This window comes from Lissotriton helveticus, chromosome 7 (genome assembly GCF_964261635.1).
Source record: "Lissotriton helveticus chromosome 7, aLisHel1.1, whole genome shotgun sequence".
NCBI classification, from domain to species: domain Eukaryota; kingdom Metazoa; phylum Chordata; class Amphibia; order Caudata; family Salamandridae; genus Lissotriton; species Lissotriton helveticus.
In genome coordinates, this window is record NC_136068.1 from 1,020,715,030 (window position 1) to 1,020,732,962 (window position 17,933).

At 47.8% G+C, this 17,933-nt stretch overlaps 1 protein-coding gene across 3 annotated transcripts in view; it reads right to left on the minus strand.

Annotated features, from left to right (window-relative positions):
* EBF1 (EBF transcription factor 1) overlaps nt 1–17,933 on the minus strand; it is a 799,867-nt gene that overhangs the window by 272,692 nt on the left and 509,242 nt on the right. For all 3 annotated transcript variants that reach the window (XM_078653725.1, XM_078653724.1, XM_078653726.1), the window contains one exon: nt 16,211–16,352. In XM_078653725.1, coding sequence (XP_078509851.1) covers nt 16,211–16,352 — 142 coding nt within the window. The remainder of the gene's footprint in view (nt 1–16,210; nt 16,353–17,933) is intronic.

Here is a 17,933-nt window from a genome sequence, read left to right on the forward strand (position 1 = left end):
ACACGTCCTACGCCCTGCAGGCTGCAGGGGTGCTGGATTCAGAGGAGCCCGGGGACCCCCTCTGGACTCACTGTAGAACACCTACTGTGCTCTCATCGAAGCCTGCAGGACTGCTTCAGACACGCAGCAACCTGCAGACACACGTCATACGCACTGCAGGCCGCAGGGGTGCTGGATTCAGAGGAGCCTGGGGACCCCCTCTGGACTCACTGCAGAACACCTCCTGTGCTCTCGTCAAAGCCTGCAGGCCTGCTTCAGACTCGCAGGAACCTGCAGACACACGTCATACGCACTGCAGGCCGCAGGGGTGCTGGATTCAGAGGAGCCCGGGGACCCCCTCTGGACTCACTGCAGAACACCTGCTGTTCTCTCGTCAAAGCCTGCAGGCCTGCTTCAGACTCGCAAGAACCTGCAGACACACGTCCTACGCACTGCAGGTTGCTGGGGTGCTGGATTCAGAGGAGCCCGGGGACCCCCTCTGGACTCACTGTAGAACACCTACTGTGCTCTCGTCGAAGCCTGCAGGCTGCTTCAGACTCGCAGGAACCAGCAGACACACGTCCTACGCACTGCAGGCCGCTGGGGTGCTGGATTTAGAGGAGCCCGGCGACCCCCTCTGGATCCACTCTAGAACACCTACTGTGCTCTTGTCGAAGCCTGCAGGCCTGCTTCAGACTCGCAGGAACCTGCAGACACACGTCCTACGAACTGCAGGCCGCAGGGGTGCTGGATTCAGAGGAGCCTGGGGACCCCCTCTGGACTCACTGTAGAACACCTACTGTGCTCTCGTCGAAGCCTGCAGGCTGCTTCAGACTGGCAGGAACCTGCAGACACACGTCCTACGCACTGCAGGCCGCTGGGGTGCTGGATTCAGGCCGAGGGGAGCCCGGGGACCCCCTCTGGACCCACTGTAGAACACCTACTGTGCTCTCGCCGAAGCCTGCAGGCCTGCTTCAGACTCGCAGGAACCTGCAGAAACACGTCCTACGCACTGCAGGCCGCAGGAGTGCTGGATTCAGAGGAGCCCGGGGACCCCCTCTGGTCTCACTGTAGAACACCTACTGTGCTCTCGTCGAAGCCTGCAGGCCTGCTTCAGACTCGCAGGAACCTGCAGACACACGTCGTACGCACTGCAGGCTGCAGGGGTGCTGGATTCAGGGAGCCCGGGGACCCCCTCTGGACTCACTGTCGAACACCTGCTGTGCTCTCGTCGAAGCCTGCAGGCCTGCTTCAGACTCGCAGGAACCTGCAGACACACGTCATACCCACTGCAGGCCGCAGGGGTGCTGGATTCATAGGAGCCCGGGGACCCCCTCTGGACTCACTGCAGAACACCTGCTGTGCTCTCGTCAAAGCCTGCAGGGCTGCTTCAGACTCGCAGGAACCTGCAAACACACGTCCTACGCACTGCAGGCCGCAGGGGTGCTGGATTCAGAGGAGCCCGGGGACCCCCTCTGGACTCACTGTAGAACACCTACTGTGCTCTCATCGAAGCCTGCAGGACTGCTTCAGACACGCAGCAACCTGCAGACACACGTCATACGCACTGCAGGCCGCAGGGGTGCTGGATTCAGAGGAGCCTGGGGACCCCCTCTGGACTCACTGCAGAACACCTGCTGTGCTCTCGTCAAAGCCTGCAGGCCTGCTTCAGACTCGCAGGAACCTGCAGACACACGTCATACGCACTGCAGGCCGCAGGGGTGCTGGATTCAGAGGAGCCCGGGGACCCCCTCTGGACTCACTGCAGAACACCTGCTGTTCTCTCGTCAAAGCCTGCAGGCCTGCTTCAGACTCGCAGGAACCTGCAGACACACGTCCTACGCACTGCAGGTTGCTGGGGTGCTGGATTCAGAGGAGCCCGGGGACCCCCTCTGGACTCACTGTAGAACACCTACTGTGCTCTCGTCGAAGCCTGCAGGCTGCTTCAGACTCGCAGGAACCAGCAGACACACGTCCTACGCACTGCAGGCCGCTGGGGTGCTGGATTTAGAGGAGCCCGGCGACCCCCTCTGGATCCACTCTAGAACACCTACTGTGCTCTCGTCGAAGCCTGCAGGCCTGCTTCAGACTCGCAGGAACCTGCAGACACACGTCCTACGAACTGCAGGCCACAGGGGTGCTGGATTCAGAGGAGCCTGGGGACCCCCTCTGGACTCACTGTAGAACACCTACTGTGCTCTCGTCGAAGCCTGCAGGCTGCTTCAGACTCGCAGGAACCTCCAGACACACGTCCTACGCACTGCAGGCCGCAGGGGTGCTGGATTCAGAGGAGCCCGGGACCCCCTCTGGACTCACTGTAGAACACCTACTGTGCTCTCGTCGAAGCCTGCAGGCTGCTTCAGACTCGCAGGAACCAGCAGACACACGTCCTACGCACTGCAGGCCGCTGGGGTGCTGGATTTAGAGGAGCCCGGCGACCCCCTCTGGATCCACTGTAGAACACCTATTGTGCTCTCGTCGAAGCCTGCAGGCCTGCTTCAGACTCGCAGGAACCTGCAGACACACGTCCTACGCACTGCAGGCCGCAGGGGTGCTGGATTCAGAGGAGCCTGGGGACCCCCTCTGGACTCACTGTAGAACACCTACTGTGCTCTCGTCGAAGCCTGCAGGCTGCTTCAGACTCGCAGGAACCGACAGACACACGTCCTACGCACTGCAGGCCGCAGGGGTGCTGGATTCAGAGGAGCCCGGGGACCCCCTCTGGACTCACTGCAGAACACCTGCTGTGCTCTCGTCAAAGCCTGCAGGCCTGCTTCAGACTCGCAGGAACCTGCAGACACACGTCCTACGCACTGCAGGCCGCTGGGGTGCTGGATTCAGAGGAGCCCGGGGACCCCCTCTGGACTCACTGTAGAACACCTGCTGTACTCTCGTCAAAGCCTGCAGGCCTGCTTCAGACTCGCAGGAACCTGCAGTCACACGTCCTACGCACTGCAGGCTGCAGAGGTGCTGGATTCAGAGGAGCCCGGGGACCCCCTCTGGACTCACTGTAGAACACCTGCTGTGCTCTCGTCGAAGCCTGCAGGCCTGCTTCAGACTCGCAGGAACCTGCAGACACACGTCATACGCACTGCAGGCCGCAGGGGTGCTGGATTCAGAGGGGAAACATCATTAACAACGAAGGCATTACTACGCGTAACGTTTACAACGAAGCACTTACCACGTAAACGTCTTTTCAACGCGTATGCCTTCAACAATCGTCTTTACCACGCATAAAAAAAAAACGTAGGATTAAAAAGAGGGGTTGGGGGGTCTCCCCCTCATAAAAAAACGAACCCGCCGTACCTTAGAAATCAGCGCCGTTAGAGAGGAAGCGGAATAAACTTCCGCTTCCTCTTTACGACGTAAGAGCGACGTGGTAAAGGTGATGTGGCGAAAACGAATTCCGTGGTAACGCATGCGTGGAAAAGGCATGCGTTGCAACGGAATTCGTAGTAACGACATATAACCGATTCAGAGGAGCCCGGGGACCCCCTCTGGACTCACTGTAGAACACCTGCTGTGCTCTCGTCTTAGCCTGCAGGCCTGCTTCAGACTCGCAGGAACCTGCAGACACACGTCATACGCACTGCAGGCCGCAGGGGTGCTGGATTCAGAGGGGAAACATCATTAACAACGAAGGCATTACTACGCGTAACGTTTACAACGAAGCACTTACCACGTAAACGTCTTTTCAACGCGTATGCCTTCAACAATCGTCTTTACCACGCATAAAAAAAAAACGTAGGATTAAAAAGAGGGGTTGGGGGGTCTCCCCCTCATAAAAAAACGAACCCGCCGTACCTTAGAAATCAGCGCCGTTAGAGAGGAAGCGGAATAAACTTCCGCTTCCTCTTTACGACGTAAGAGCGACGTGGTAAAGGTGATGTGGCGAAAACGAATTCCGTGGTAACGCATGCGTGGAAAAGGCATGCGTTGCAACGGAATTCGTAGTAACGACATATAACCGATTCAGAGGAGCCCGGGGACCCCCTCTGGACTCACTGCAGAACACCTGCTGTTCTCTCGTCAAAGCCTGCAGGCCTGCTTCAGACTCGCAGGAACCTGCAGACACACGTCCTACGCACTGCAGGTTGCTGGGGTGCTGGATTCAGAGGAGCCCGGGGACCCCCTCTGGACTCACTGTAGAACACCTACTGTGCTCTCGTCGAAGCCTGCAGGCTGCTTCAGACTCGCAGGAACCAGCAGACACACGTCCTACGCACTGCAGGCCGCTGGGGTGCTGGATTTAGAGGAGCCCGGCGACCCCCTCTGGATCCACTCTAGAACACCTACTGTGCTCTCGTCGAAGCCTGCAGGCCTGCTTCAGACTCGCAGGAACCTGCAGACACACGTCCTACGAACTGCAGGCCACAGGGGTGCTGGATTCAGAGGAGCCTGGGGACCCCCTCTGGACTCACTGTAGAACACCTACTGTGCTCTTGTCGAAGCCTGCAGGCCTGCTTCAGACTCGCAGGAACACTGCAGGCACACGTCATACGCACTGCAGGCCGCTGGGGTGCTGGATTCAGAGGAGCCCGGGACCCTCTCTGGACTCACTGCAGAACACCTGCTGTACTCTCGTCAAAGCCTGCAGGCCTGCTTCAGACTCGCAGGAACTTGCAGGCACACGTCCTACGCACTGCAGGCCGCTGGGGTGCTGGATTCAGTGAGCCCGGGACCCTCTCTGGACCCACTGCAGAACACCTGCTGTGCTCTCGTCAAAGCCTGCAGGCCTGCTTCAGACTCGCAGGAACCTGCAGGCACACGTCCTACGCACTGCAGGCCGCTGGGGTGCTGGATTCAGTGAGCCCGAGGACCCCCTCTGGACCCACTGTAGAACACCTGCTGTGCTCTCGTCTTAGCCTGCAGGCCTGCTTCAGACTCGCAGGAACCTGCAGGCACACGTCCTACGCACTGCAGGCCGCTGGGGTGCTGGATTCAGTGAGCCCGGGGACCCTCTCTGGACCCACCGGTTTTTTTGTTGTCATGACAGTGCTGTGCTCCGGTTTAGAGAAGGGTTTTAACAAGTGTTCTTTTTTAGTTCTGCAAATAATGCGATTCTAAACAATCTGCTCTGCCAGGGCATGTTCAACCACATTATGGGATAGGAAGTCTCTCTCTAAACACAGCTCACTTATACCGCCTGTCAATCTCCGCCCGCCGTGGCAGGGCCACTTGACTACAGCACTCACCGCAATTTGCATAAACGCTCCGAGAGTTCACCGTCGCTGCGAGCACTAATGGTACATAAAGCAATTTCGTTACTTCTGCGAGATGTCTGTCAGAGCGAGGAGCCGCTCTCCGTGCATATTCCATCATTGGATAATAAAGGGGCGCGGAGCCGTGCCTGACAGGGGCCTGCACCAGCCCCGTGGCAGCCCGGGAGGCACAGATACAGATGCTGCAATTGGCTTCGAATAAAGTAAACACAACACACCTTGAGCTCTGAGCTTTTCTGGAGCAAGAAAACAATTTTGACAGAGTCGCCCGCCAGAATGTACCCATAGCAGAAGTCTTTCTTGCTTCAGATTACTGTCTGACGAAATAATGCACTTAGCCCTGCACGGCGCCTCTCTGCTGCAGATCTGAGTGCGGAGCAAAGTCACCCCAAACCCCACACTGAAGGCTTTATATGTCGGGACTGCAGCCTTCCCTGACCGGCCACGTCCAGGTTCACACACCACCCTGGTGTCGGGAAACCACAATGGAGCATTGAGGCCCAACAATTGGCAAAGAAAGAATGCGCTATTTTGATACCCTAACATAACTCTGAGCTGTTGATTTATTGGATCGATAAAGACAGTGTAAATGGTGTCTCCAATCTTAATATTGATTCCCACATATGCTGGTAGGCAATAATTGATCTATTTCCGTGTGTTTTTGCAGAACTACATTTCCCAGTGTCCCATCTCTAACTGTTCTCAAGCAATCAGGATTTATAAAGCACGGCTAATCACCCGATAGGGTATCCAGGCGCTTGCAGGTCCTGGAGGATTATTCGAACAGCCAGGTCTTCAGGGCAATTCGGAATTCCAGAAGCGAGGTGATGGTCAAGAGGTGCATGGGGAAGCTATTCCAGGTCTTTGCTGCGATGTTGGAGAAGGAGCATCCTCTAATTTGGCTTCGGTAGATGCGGGGTGTATGGGCACATGAAAGGGAGGCAGAGTGTAGTCTTCTCAACTGTTGGTAGAAGTTTGAGAAGGGGTTAATGTAGGCAGGTTCTTGGTTGTGTAATGCCTTGTGTGCACGGGTGAATTGGTATCTCTTCAGTACGGGGAGTCAGGGGATTTTCCTGAGGTGGGGTTTGATGTGGGTTCATCGGGCAAGGCGGAGGATGAGTTTGGCTGCAACATTCTGTGTGGTCTAAAGTCTATGTGGGAGGTGCGTGGCGATTCCAATTTAGAGGGTGGTGCCATAGCCCAGTCGGCTAGTGATGAGGGCTTGTGTGATGGTGCGTCTTAGGTGTAGGGGTGGCCACTTGAAGACCTTACGTAGCATGCGTAGAGTGAGGAAGCAGGCGGAGGCGATGATGGTGGTCTGTGATTTCATGGTGAGCTTATTGTTAATGCTGATTTTGAGGTTTCTGGCGTGGTTAAAGGGAGTGGGTCAGGGTCCTAGGTCTGATGGCCACAAGGTGTTGTTTCATGTGTTGCTGCTGTTGCCAAAGATCATTACTTCTGTCTTGTCTGTGTTCAGCTGCAGGCAGTTGTTCTTCGTCCAGTCGGCGACGTTTGTCATGCATCTGTGCCACACTTGAGACTGCTTTGGTGACTGGGTAACTGTTCAAATACTCCTTATTGGCCCACCTGACCTCTACCTGCCAGAACTGGTCACTTCAAAAGCTGAGATTTACAATTTACTTAAAAATCTATATCTCTGGAACCCTTAGATGTCTAAAATTAATTAAAATATAATTTACTTTTATACATTGGTGCTGGATTTCTTTTGTGCTGTGTGACTTTCTTAATTTGTTGTTTGGTGCTTGTAAATGCTTTATACTAGTTCCTTTGTTTAAGCCTTGCTACTCGAAGCCACAGCCAGCCATGGTTGAGCTAAAGGTTATACAAATGAGCCTAACTGGATCCAAGCCAATTTTAAGAGTGTATTACACAGTAAGGTCACACAATCATACCATATATTACATCACAATCCTCAAATTTGCGAAGCACAGAAAACCACATTATAGTTCTCCAGTTGTGCCATCAACAGCAATCCCCTCAATTCTATAGTCAATTGCTTGGAGTAGAGGAATGATAAACGCTTATTGACCCTTGACAATTTATACAACTCATTTACCCATTCCTTAGAGCTAGAGGTTAAGTCAGTGGAGTAGCCAGGTGGATTTCTGAAAGAAATTGCTCTGGATCCTTTTATATTCTTAGATGGCGTGTTTGTCCTTGCATTGATATTCAAGCTTGCTTTGTTTTACTGTAAAATTTCCTTGATGTTTGTGCAGGACAAAAACTACTGTAGCCATTCAGTTATTAGATCTTAATAGAATATGTGAGAGCCTCCACTTGCACTAAAGGACTCAAGGTATTGTTTCAACTTCCCATTGCAGTTGCCAGAAACCCCCGTTACAGATTTCGGATACCCATCCCAGTAACAGATGCCTGCACCCAGTCAGTGTTCAGTTTCTGTTCAGTTTCTTGCAGGAAGGTAGCCCCACCCTCCACCCCTTTGACAGATCCGTCATGCTTTTGTTACATTTTTTCTCTTTGTATTTCTATTATCTACAGTCTATGTGCATACAGATGCATGAACAACACTCTTACGTGGTAAAGCCAAGAAAGTAGAAACAAAAGCTAGCCAGGAAAGAGAAAGGTTTGCCCCTCGCCTTTCCTGACCTGGATGTGGTTTGTCTCCAGGTGAAGATTTGTGGGTAGACTTTTCCATGTGAAAGAAAAGTATAAGGATTAAAAAAAGTTGTTCCCCAAAGTGAGTAGCCTTAGGAATTAAATGTGCTGATAATGTAATGTAATGACGTAGGGGAGCATAATTTCAGCTTGCCTTCTAAGACCGATTAGTCAATGTGAAGATGGTCCTTGTGTGATTCAGAGTGCGTTGAAGGCCGCCCGCTGCTGTATATGCACCAGTGCTGTGCACGAAGATGGAGACACGAGTCAAACCTCCACACCTCCAAGATGAAGCGAGTGACTGCATTCTAAACCAAATGAAGCTGCTTCATAAAAATGTTGGAAAACTTAACAATGAGCATTTCTGTAGTCAAAACGGGATTCCACTAAAGCTAAAGTAGAAGATATATTTGTCCTCCCTTTGTGAGCGCCGGAAGTATTTTCAATACAACCCAGACCTGGTGGAAGCAAGTCTGGATCAATCCAAAAGCTGAATTTGTAACTTACTGATATTGCACGTAGTGCCATATTGACCGACACAAAAAATGCTTTTCAGAAGTCTTTGGCACTGCATTCATTTTGGCTTTATTCCAGTTCACTTTCAGCTTGTTTCCTCACATGTATTCACAAACTGTCAACAGGCACGACTGCGAGCTCTTGGGTGTGGCACACAGGTCATACCATAAGGGAAGAAGCACTCAGCTGCCACCGGCATACATATAGAAATACATTTCATATAACATTAACTTCATCAAGACATACTGAGGCTGGACATATGCATTAAAAAAATTGGGATCTTGCAGCGACCCACCCACAATCCACAACATGTCACTGTGGTTGGATAAAGGAGGTAAGGCAACAAGTTAAGAACTGATAGATAGCGTCGGGTCCAGGCCAAAGCAATACATGTATACTCCAGCCGGGCAATCAACATGGCTTTGCCAGTAATCTCAAAGGATACAAATAGACCCAATAATACTGAGGCAGTGAAACCGATGACACTAGTTTGTAGCACACGGTCATCAAGCGCCATTACCTGGACATAATCCATCAACTGATGATGTCTGAAGTCAAACTGGAAGGAATCCAACCAGTACAGGGGTTCCACTCAGTTAAAAATTCCACCAGGGATTAATTTGACTAAGACTTTAGATCCTAATGAGAGGAGAGAACAGAGCCGTAATTGGCCATGTCCTCCAGATCAAAAACAGACTCTTTGAGCAACAGTGACCAGTACTGCCTGAAGATTATCTGTGACTATGCTCAAATAGATTGCTGTTTTATCTCAAGCAGAGATTATCCTGGAGTGGGATGCAATTATTTTAGCTACCAAATTGGACAGAGTGCCATTAGGGAGTCTGATCGAATCTGCCCTCACAAATTTCTAAGTTGATATTAAATAATTAGTCTGAAAGAGATCAAATGAAAACCTGTAACTAGTCTATTTATAAAACGGGAACATGTCTTACTATGACAGGCAAAAACATTGTATCTTGTTTTTTTAGTAAACTGATAATTCTATTTCTGTTTCCTTGTACCTGGCCTCCCTCCAGTGGAAGCCAAGTAAAAGCAGACTGTATGTAACATTTGCTTACCAACTGCTGAAGGCCAGGGCTAGGTTGTTTATAACTTTGAACATATTTTCTTTATGGCTGCAGGTACGGCAAGGGGTCATGTAACCTCCTCTGGATATGCCACAAAGGGTAAAGCAAAGCTAGAGAGTTACCCATTGACACTTTCCACCTAGTTGTTATGCAAAACATAACCAGGCAAATGTCATGAAAGCAACATCTTTTGGTTCCCCATCATACTCCCTCTAAATAGTCTTACCATAGACAGGATACACATAAACTAACACATTCAGGTTGAATCATCAACAACTGAGGCATTCTTAAAAAGACATACAAAACATAAACATATTCTTCTAAGATAACTTACAACACTTTGGAATTATGGGAAGGAAACAGCACCACACATACTGCAAAGAAATTCTAAAAAACACATGCACATGACTAAGGGAGTTATTGTTCGATTGACCAAGCTCACCTGCTGACAGTTATACAGCAAGCCACACACTCTATATGTTATTCTTTGAAGGGCAATTTCACCAGAACGTCTTTGGTGAAATTGTAATGCCCAATGGGCCACTATGTTATGATGTTCGATCTCCAAAAAAGTACTTAACACATCTCCCAAAAAGTACTTAACAAGTTTTCTCCTTTTGCATTGGGGACACATGCGTTTTCCTGACAGGCACCACCCAGTGAGGACAAACACGCATTGGCAAGCCTTGCCTCATAAAAATGCACAATGAGCAATGGGCCTGAGGGCAAGATGCACTAAGCATTTTAAGGACTGCAAATTCTCCAGTTCAGCGTTTGTGGTCACTAAAATGCAATTGCTGTGTGGTAGTCTCATTTTAGGAGTCAGATTTTCTGACTCCTTAAATAAGATTCCGAATATATACTGATTCGGTATCTGGAAGGGGATTTCTATAGGCACCCCTTCCAGATTCAGAATGAGCATCATGTGTATCAATGTTTTGAGCTGAAATCGAGTAGCAAAATATTGAAAATTTAACAACACCTCAAAGGAGTTGGTAATGCATTCCCAAAAGGGAAGAGAAGAAGTCCCTTTGGGAACCCTTCCCCTTTGTGACTGTCAAGCAAAAGTTTTTTGAAGTGTAGGCAGTGATCCAGGGGACCACTGCTAACTCTTAAACAAACTTTTAAAAAATAGAACACTTTTGTTAAAACAGCAAAACGCCAGAAGACCACACCACCTACAAAAACGCCATGACGGAATACCACCAACGCATCAGATCCACCTAAAGGACTTTCATCCAAAACAAGATCCCCGCCAACGCCGGCAACTCCAATTAACTCTTCAGCACCATCCAGGACTTCATCAAGCCCCCCAGCGAAACCTCGGACATCACCCCTTCCCAGGACCTCTGCGACAAGCTTGGATCCTAATCCCATCTGAAAATCAAGGCACTCTATGACAACTTCAATGACCAGACACCCAACTCTATATCCACTTCCTGCTCCAGCAATCCCAGCTAACCCACCATCTCCTCCTGGACCCCAGTCACCACCGAAGACACCTCCTCGACCATGAAAGTCATCCACTCAGGGCCCCCCACGGATCCCTGCCCCCGCACCTATTCCACAGAGCCGCCATCATGCCCGAACTACGACACACCATCACCACCACCTTCAAGACCGGCACCTTTCCCGATGACTGGAAATGCGCATAAGTCAGACCCCTGCTCAAGAAGCCCTCAGCAGACCCCACCAACCTCAAGAACTACCAACCCATCTCCCTCCTCCAACTTTGCGGCCAAAGTCACAGAAAAGACCGTCAATACACAACTAACCAAATTCATCGAAGCAAACTCCATCCTGGACCCCATCTAATCTGGATTCCGCAGCAACCACAGCACCGAAACTCGCAGCCACAGACGACATCCATACCTCCTTCGACCAAGGACACACCGCGGCCCTGATCCTACTCGACCTCTCTGCAGGATTCAACACCGTCTCCCACCTCACACTCACCGCTAGACTCCATGATTCTGGCATACAAGGAACTGCCCTCGACTGGATCCGCTCGATCCTCACCGGCAGAACCCAAAGAGTCAGACTACCACCCTTCTTCTCTGAACCCACGGAAATCAACTGTGGAGTGCCCCAAGGATCATCGCTCAGCCCCACGCTCTTCAACATCTAAAGGGCCCCCCTCGCCACAATCGTCAGAAAGCACGGACTCAGCATAGTATCCTACGCCGACGACACCCAGCTCATCCTCTCCCTCACCATGGACCCAATCACCACCAGACTCAACTTCTAGGAAGGAATGAATGACGTCGCATCCTGGATGAGCAGGAACTGCCTGAAGCTCAACTTGGAGAAGACAGAAGTCCTCGTCCTCGGACCCTCCAACTCGGTTTGGGACGACACCTGGTGGCCCAACGCCCTCGGCAGCCCCTGTTCCAGGTCTTGGCTGTGACGTAGGAGAAGGTTCTTGCACCTGTTCTGGCTCTGGAGATGTGCGGGAGTTCGGCGAGGTCGGCGGATCGGAGTTTTGCTTTGGGTACGTGGAGGGAGATTCTCTACCTCAATCAAAGGGCACTCCCCCCTCTTATTACAACCTTTTCATATAATTTGGTATTAAAATCACCCATAAGCATAGCCAGGCTCTGCTAAGCATGCGTCAGAAAGTTACATTTATCCTCCGCTTGTGTGGTGAGCTGATTATCATTATAAGTCATATTTCCCAAAGAAACACACACATTTACCAAAAGAATAGATTTCAACTATGCAGAATTCTAGATTAGTTTCACTTCGGTAATGTTGATCCATTCACATTTGGCAGCTAGGGTACACACATCCATTGCAATATAAAGGATGAATATAGGAAGAAACACAGTGCAAACATTATAAGATCCCACCAGAAAAAGAAAGAAGTAACTTGGTTTGATTCTCAATGCCAACTATTAAAAAGGAAACTGAGAAAAATAAGATCAGGGAGAGAGGGGCCTTTAGACAGTTACCGAAAGAGTGAGTTTGTTACAAATGGAATATAGGTCTGTAATTTAGCAGAAAAAAAATACTTTTTTGAAGGAAAGTGGCAATAGAGGATAATGGTGATTCAATCCACGAATGCTGAAAAGTTCTGGATACTAGAGCAAGATGATACAGACTTGGATATGATAAAAAGAAATTGTTTGGTTCCTGAAACTAAGTAGTTATAATTTCTTAAACAGAGATATAGTAATTGTTTCTCTGATCATTCTACCACTGAGTATATATATGATGAGGGTTTTCTTAATAGTATATCGATAAAAAAGATTAAGGAAACAATTTCTTCATTGATGTTGACCAGGACCCATGCCCAGATTACTATAAAGGTAAATAGTGGCTGGTGGGCCTCGCTGTTCTATCAAGTATTTAGGTTAGTGGTAACCTCTGGAGCCGTGCCCAAAAGCTGGAAGGAGGCAATTATCACACCCATATTTATAAAGGGGAGAGCCTCAAGACCCTTTCTTTGAGTTATAGGCTTATTATCCTTTCTAATGTGAGTTTAAAAGTGTTCTCCAAACTTTTATTCAAGCTTTAGAGGAGGGCTTAGACATCCGGGATCTGATACCGATAGATCAATGTGGCTTTAAGAAAGGCCATCCGACCATTGATCTTTGTTTCACTCTATGACCAATAGCCAAAAATTCGATTGAAGGGGTGGGTAATCTTTATTGTTGTTTTGTTGACTTCCAGGCTGCATTTTATTTGGTAAATTGTGATATATTGTGGGAGCATTTGAATAACTTAAGAATGAAAGCAGGGATAGTAAAGATTTTGAAGGAAATATATAGGGCAATTGGGCATGGGTTGAATTAAATCATGAGGGATTGTTTTCCCCAAAAATCTCTTTATTGTACAGAGTTTTTTTGAAAGAGTGGATTTTATGCTTCGAATAAGCTGGAAGGTCAATGTTTCAAAAGATTGTTATGTCACTCTCAATCATCCATGGTTCAACCAATTAGGATAGAACTGAAACCTGTTTCCTGGTATTATATCTCCATGAAACTTTGTTAAGATTTTGGAACAGGCTTTCAATGGATGGAGAGGACAACATTTTCCACTTTTGTAAAAACGACCTTTTAAATATTATTCTGTTGTGGGCTGCGAGTGTTAAAATGCTTTTCAATAATTTCCACTATAGGATCGCCATTAAAAATTTTATGGATGGACTTACATTTGGAAATAGTGATTTTATCTCGAGAAGATGATTATAAGTATTTAGGTACAAAAATGTCAGTTGCCCACTTATGGGAATCATGGTGTAGTGAGGATGTGTATCCATACAACATAGGCTTATCTGATCCTGGATTTTGAAATACTATATTGAAATATAGACTGGGTATCAACTCTTCATTACATCCTATGAAAAATACTCAACGTGACTCCTAGAGTTGGTAGATTTTGCAACTGTGGCTTAAATATGAAATGCACTAGCATGCACATTTTATTGGATTGTTGGTTTTATGTTGGAGAAAGGCGTAGATTTCTAAATCCTATTTTAATTAAATATGAGATTAACACGCGTTATATAGCTCTAAGATTTTTATGTGCAATGCATACATTAGATGTAATGCTTGCAGTTGGGAAATTCTTTCAAGCTATTATGAAGGAAAGGAGGGTAAATGTATATATTTGATGATTTTAATACCCAATATTCTAGTACATGTCGTTTCTTATCTTATGTTGTTTTTAACTCCTGTTTCGTACCTTTTTAATGTTATGACATAGGCCTTTGGTTATGTCCATGTATGGAATAGTTTAATGGATTATGTTTTTAATAACTTATATGTACTACTACTACTATTTTGCTATATACACTTACAGGATAGAAATTTCATGTTTTCTTTAATAAAAATGTTTTTTCCATACAGAGTGGATATTGTTGAGATACGTTTCAATGAAAATAATAGACGAGCTAATAAATAACAATGGTGATAAACCAAGATAAATAAGATGATGAACAAGACATTAAGGAATATAATTTGAGATCTTGGCACACTCTGGAATATTAGTGTAAGTATGATACTTATCAGTAGTGAGTAAATGTAATCTACCTGGTACATGTGTTAGGGATACATTTTGCACATTATGTATGTAGAGAGTGAAGTATTAAATGAAAATTTTAAGTGTGCAATATAAACTTTACCCAAAAGACGTATATGTGTACTTTCAACTTTAAGAGTTCAGGTCACATAGATTATACAGGTATAACATTTTGGGTTTGGCCTAATATTTACATAGCAAAATCACACTTACATTCTAACTAGGAGCTTAAGATTCATTACTCAAATCACGTGTACTCCCTAAGTGGGAGCTTATAATTAATATAATATCCCAGCTTTATGTTGTACTAAAATAGTTTCAGAATCACACTTAGCAGTTATGAGTATGTAGAGGGATGTGACTATCTTAATGGCACTGGCAAATGGTTCTGGTTTCCCAGCTAATGTAAATAATACGTTTGTGAAAGTTTGTGCTCTAGTGGCTAAGCAACCACTAGCCCTTGCTACAATCACATGAAGGTTTAGCATAGCAGAATGGCAGTCACCAGTAGTAGTAGACAGATAACCAGCGAGGGCAAGAACGGTACTTGTATTATACATATATGTACAATGCACAAGAAAATATGAATTAGACAAGAGAAATAGTGAATGGAGAGATCTTTACTATTTTGTTAAATGAAACACTGACCAAACGCGGAGAATCAGAAAATGAGACCATCAGAGGCAAAAGACCAAAGAATATGAGAACAGAGCAACATACTTTAAGGGTCAGCGTACTTAATATTGTACACGGAAACACACTGGAGGCTTTTCTAAGAAGTACTGAACAGTAAAATAAATATTAGAGGAGTGTTCACCTGGGGTCATTAACAAGATTCCTATAAAGGATGTAAACATCACACATGGTCTGATTTAGATTTAGTTTGCAAAAGAAAACCTCTGATTTGTGGAGACCTTTACTGATGCGTCACTGCAGGATTCTCCTACTATGGGGAATCACCGTGATGTTGCTGTGCTGGAGATACGTCCACAGGTGGACTTCCACTGAAGAAAACTCTTCCTAAAAAGGATGTAGCACTTTATCCACTAATCGGATGATATTTAATTAGCCACAAACTCTAAATGTGAATTTCTAAGAGGTTACCTTTTGCAGCAGCAGCAGGGTGATAGCTGAATGTACTAAAATTGAAACAGGACATATTTTCAAACATCTCATTTCAGATTCCTGATTAGTGATTTAGAATGTGCATCGGTAACCCAGAATTCCAAGACCCAGTGAGCAGCTTTGCAACTGAAAATGGCAATACAGGTTAGAGAGCGCTCAGAATTCTTTTAGCCAACTGGAAATTTGTTTATAAAATGGAATAATACTGATTGAAACTGTTGTGAAGGTACGTAATCGAAAAAACGTTGCAATGACACAGTAAAAGCTGTGCTTCATTTTAGCGGGAGGTTGCCTGTGGTTATTTGTGGCGGACAGGAACTTATTTTTCCACCTCAGACATTTACTGATGGCAAGAGAGGGAAACACACACAGTGGAAAGACAGAGGAAGATAAAGACAGAAAAACAGATACAAAGGGAGAAAGTAGACCCTGCAAGAGTTAGATAAAAGGTAAGGGGATATCTGATAGTGGATTAAAGAGGCAAATTGAACACTACACAGCTTTGGTATTTAGCATGGTGACATCCAACGACACTGGTAGTAAGGTTCTGAGCAGAGCTTTGGACACAGGCACTCATTGACTTACAAATTACTACGTAAAAGAGCCAGTAGAGGTGCCTACCGTGTTCAAGATAGGAGGGCGTTCCTTCCGATGGGTCTAGCCTGCGCGCCCTTCGTCCATGCTTCGAGTTATTGTGCACAAACATGTTGTCAGATACAGAGAGTACATGGCCATCAACGCTCACTGTTGTGGAAACCACGACCTGTGGGAAACACAAGCATAAACACGCATGATTTGCAAAAGTAGTGAGAGCCCATTCCTCTTCAATATTGGCTAACTCCACTCCCGTCGCCATTGTACTCTCAACTGTAAACAATAACGACAACACAGGAGTCTGGCCCACAACTGGAGGTCTCAACCTGCCCCACTATGGAAGGAAAAGCACAAGAGGGGCAGTTATGGCAGTTGTAGGCTGTCAGAGCCCAGAGAGAGTAGCTGGAGACGTCGTAAATTACATTCGCTGCACCAGGGAGTCTGGCTCTCACCTGCAAAGCCGATTCCAAAAGAGGTTCTGGAGTGCGGCTGGATGGGAGAGAGGAAGACAGAGTACAACAAAGTGGGTGCAGATGGCAGGAGATACTGTGCCCCCTTCAAAGCCATTCCTGACCTGTCTGCCACAAGGGGTTTTCTGATGGTCAAGCCAGAGGTAGCTCTGTCATCCATTAAACGGCAATCCCCCAACACTTTGATGACACGCTGAAAGCAAGACGTCGGACGAGCAGTTTGCCAGGTTGTCCTAGTACCACCCGCTGCTAATTGGGGCCACTAATACCCTGCATGTTACAGCCAGCAACATGTTGTTGGCTGTAAATATAACCACTGGAGAAGGTTGCCACACATGACATGGGGCCACTTTTTTGGACATAACATAAGTTACTCTGCATATGTTGTCTATGGTACAGTATTTAAGTTGCTGGAATTGTCACCGAAGCATTGCAGTACATTCTGGGTCTTAGGTTTGATTCCAGATACCTGTTTGTGCTCGAGCTACTACTGTAGTTTGTTCTGCATTACCATAAAGTTACAACACTACCAGTCCTTCTTTGTGTGAGCCATCTGAGATAATACCTGACGTATAATACACTAGAAGCAAAGGATCCCCACCGAGACCAGGAAGACGGTCACCCAGGCCCTCGTCACCAGCCGTCTGGACTACGGCAACTCCCTCTACGCCGGAACCACCGCCAAACTCCAGAAGAGACTCCAGCGGATCCAGAACACCTCAGCACGACTCATCCTTGACATCCCTCGCCGCTGCCACATCTCCGGACACCTGAGAGACCTGCACTGGCTCCCGGTCAACAAGAGAATCACCTTCCGGCTCCTCACGCACACAAAGCCCTACACAACCAAGGCCCAGGATACCTCAACAGCCGCCTCAACTTCTACGCTCCCAAACGCCAGCTTCGATCGACCAGCCACGCCCTCGCCGCCGTCCCCCGCATCCGAAGAGCCACCACAGGAGGAAGGTCCTTCTCCTACCGGCAGCCAAGACTTGGAACTCCCTTCCGACCCACCTCCGCCTGACCCAAGACCACCTCGCCTTCAGGAAGCAGCTCAAGACCTGGCTGTTCGAGCAGTAGCGGACCCCCTCCCCCCAGCGCCTTGAGACCCTCCGGGTGAGTAGTGCGCCATATAAATGCTTTGATTGATTGATTGATTGATTGACTTATCGTCAGGGCCGGACTGGGAACCCCAACGGGCCCTGGCAAAGTGCTCGGCCGAACACCCCCTCTCCCCACTCGGGGGGGGGGGGGGTTGGATGTGCCGCCGAGCTCTTTGT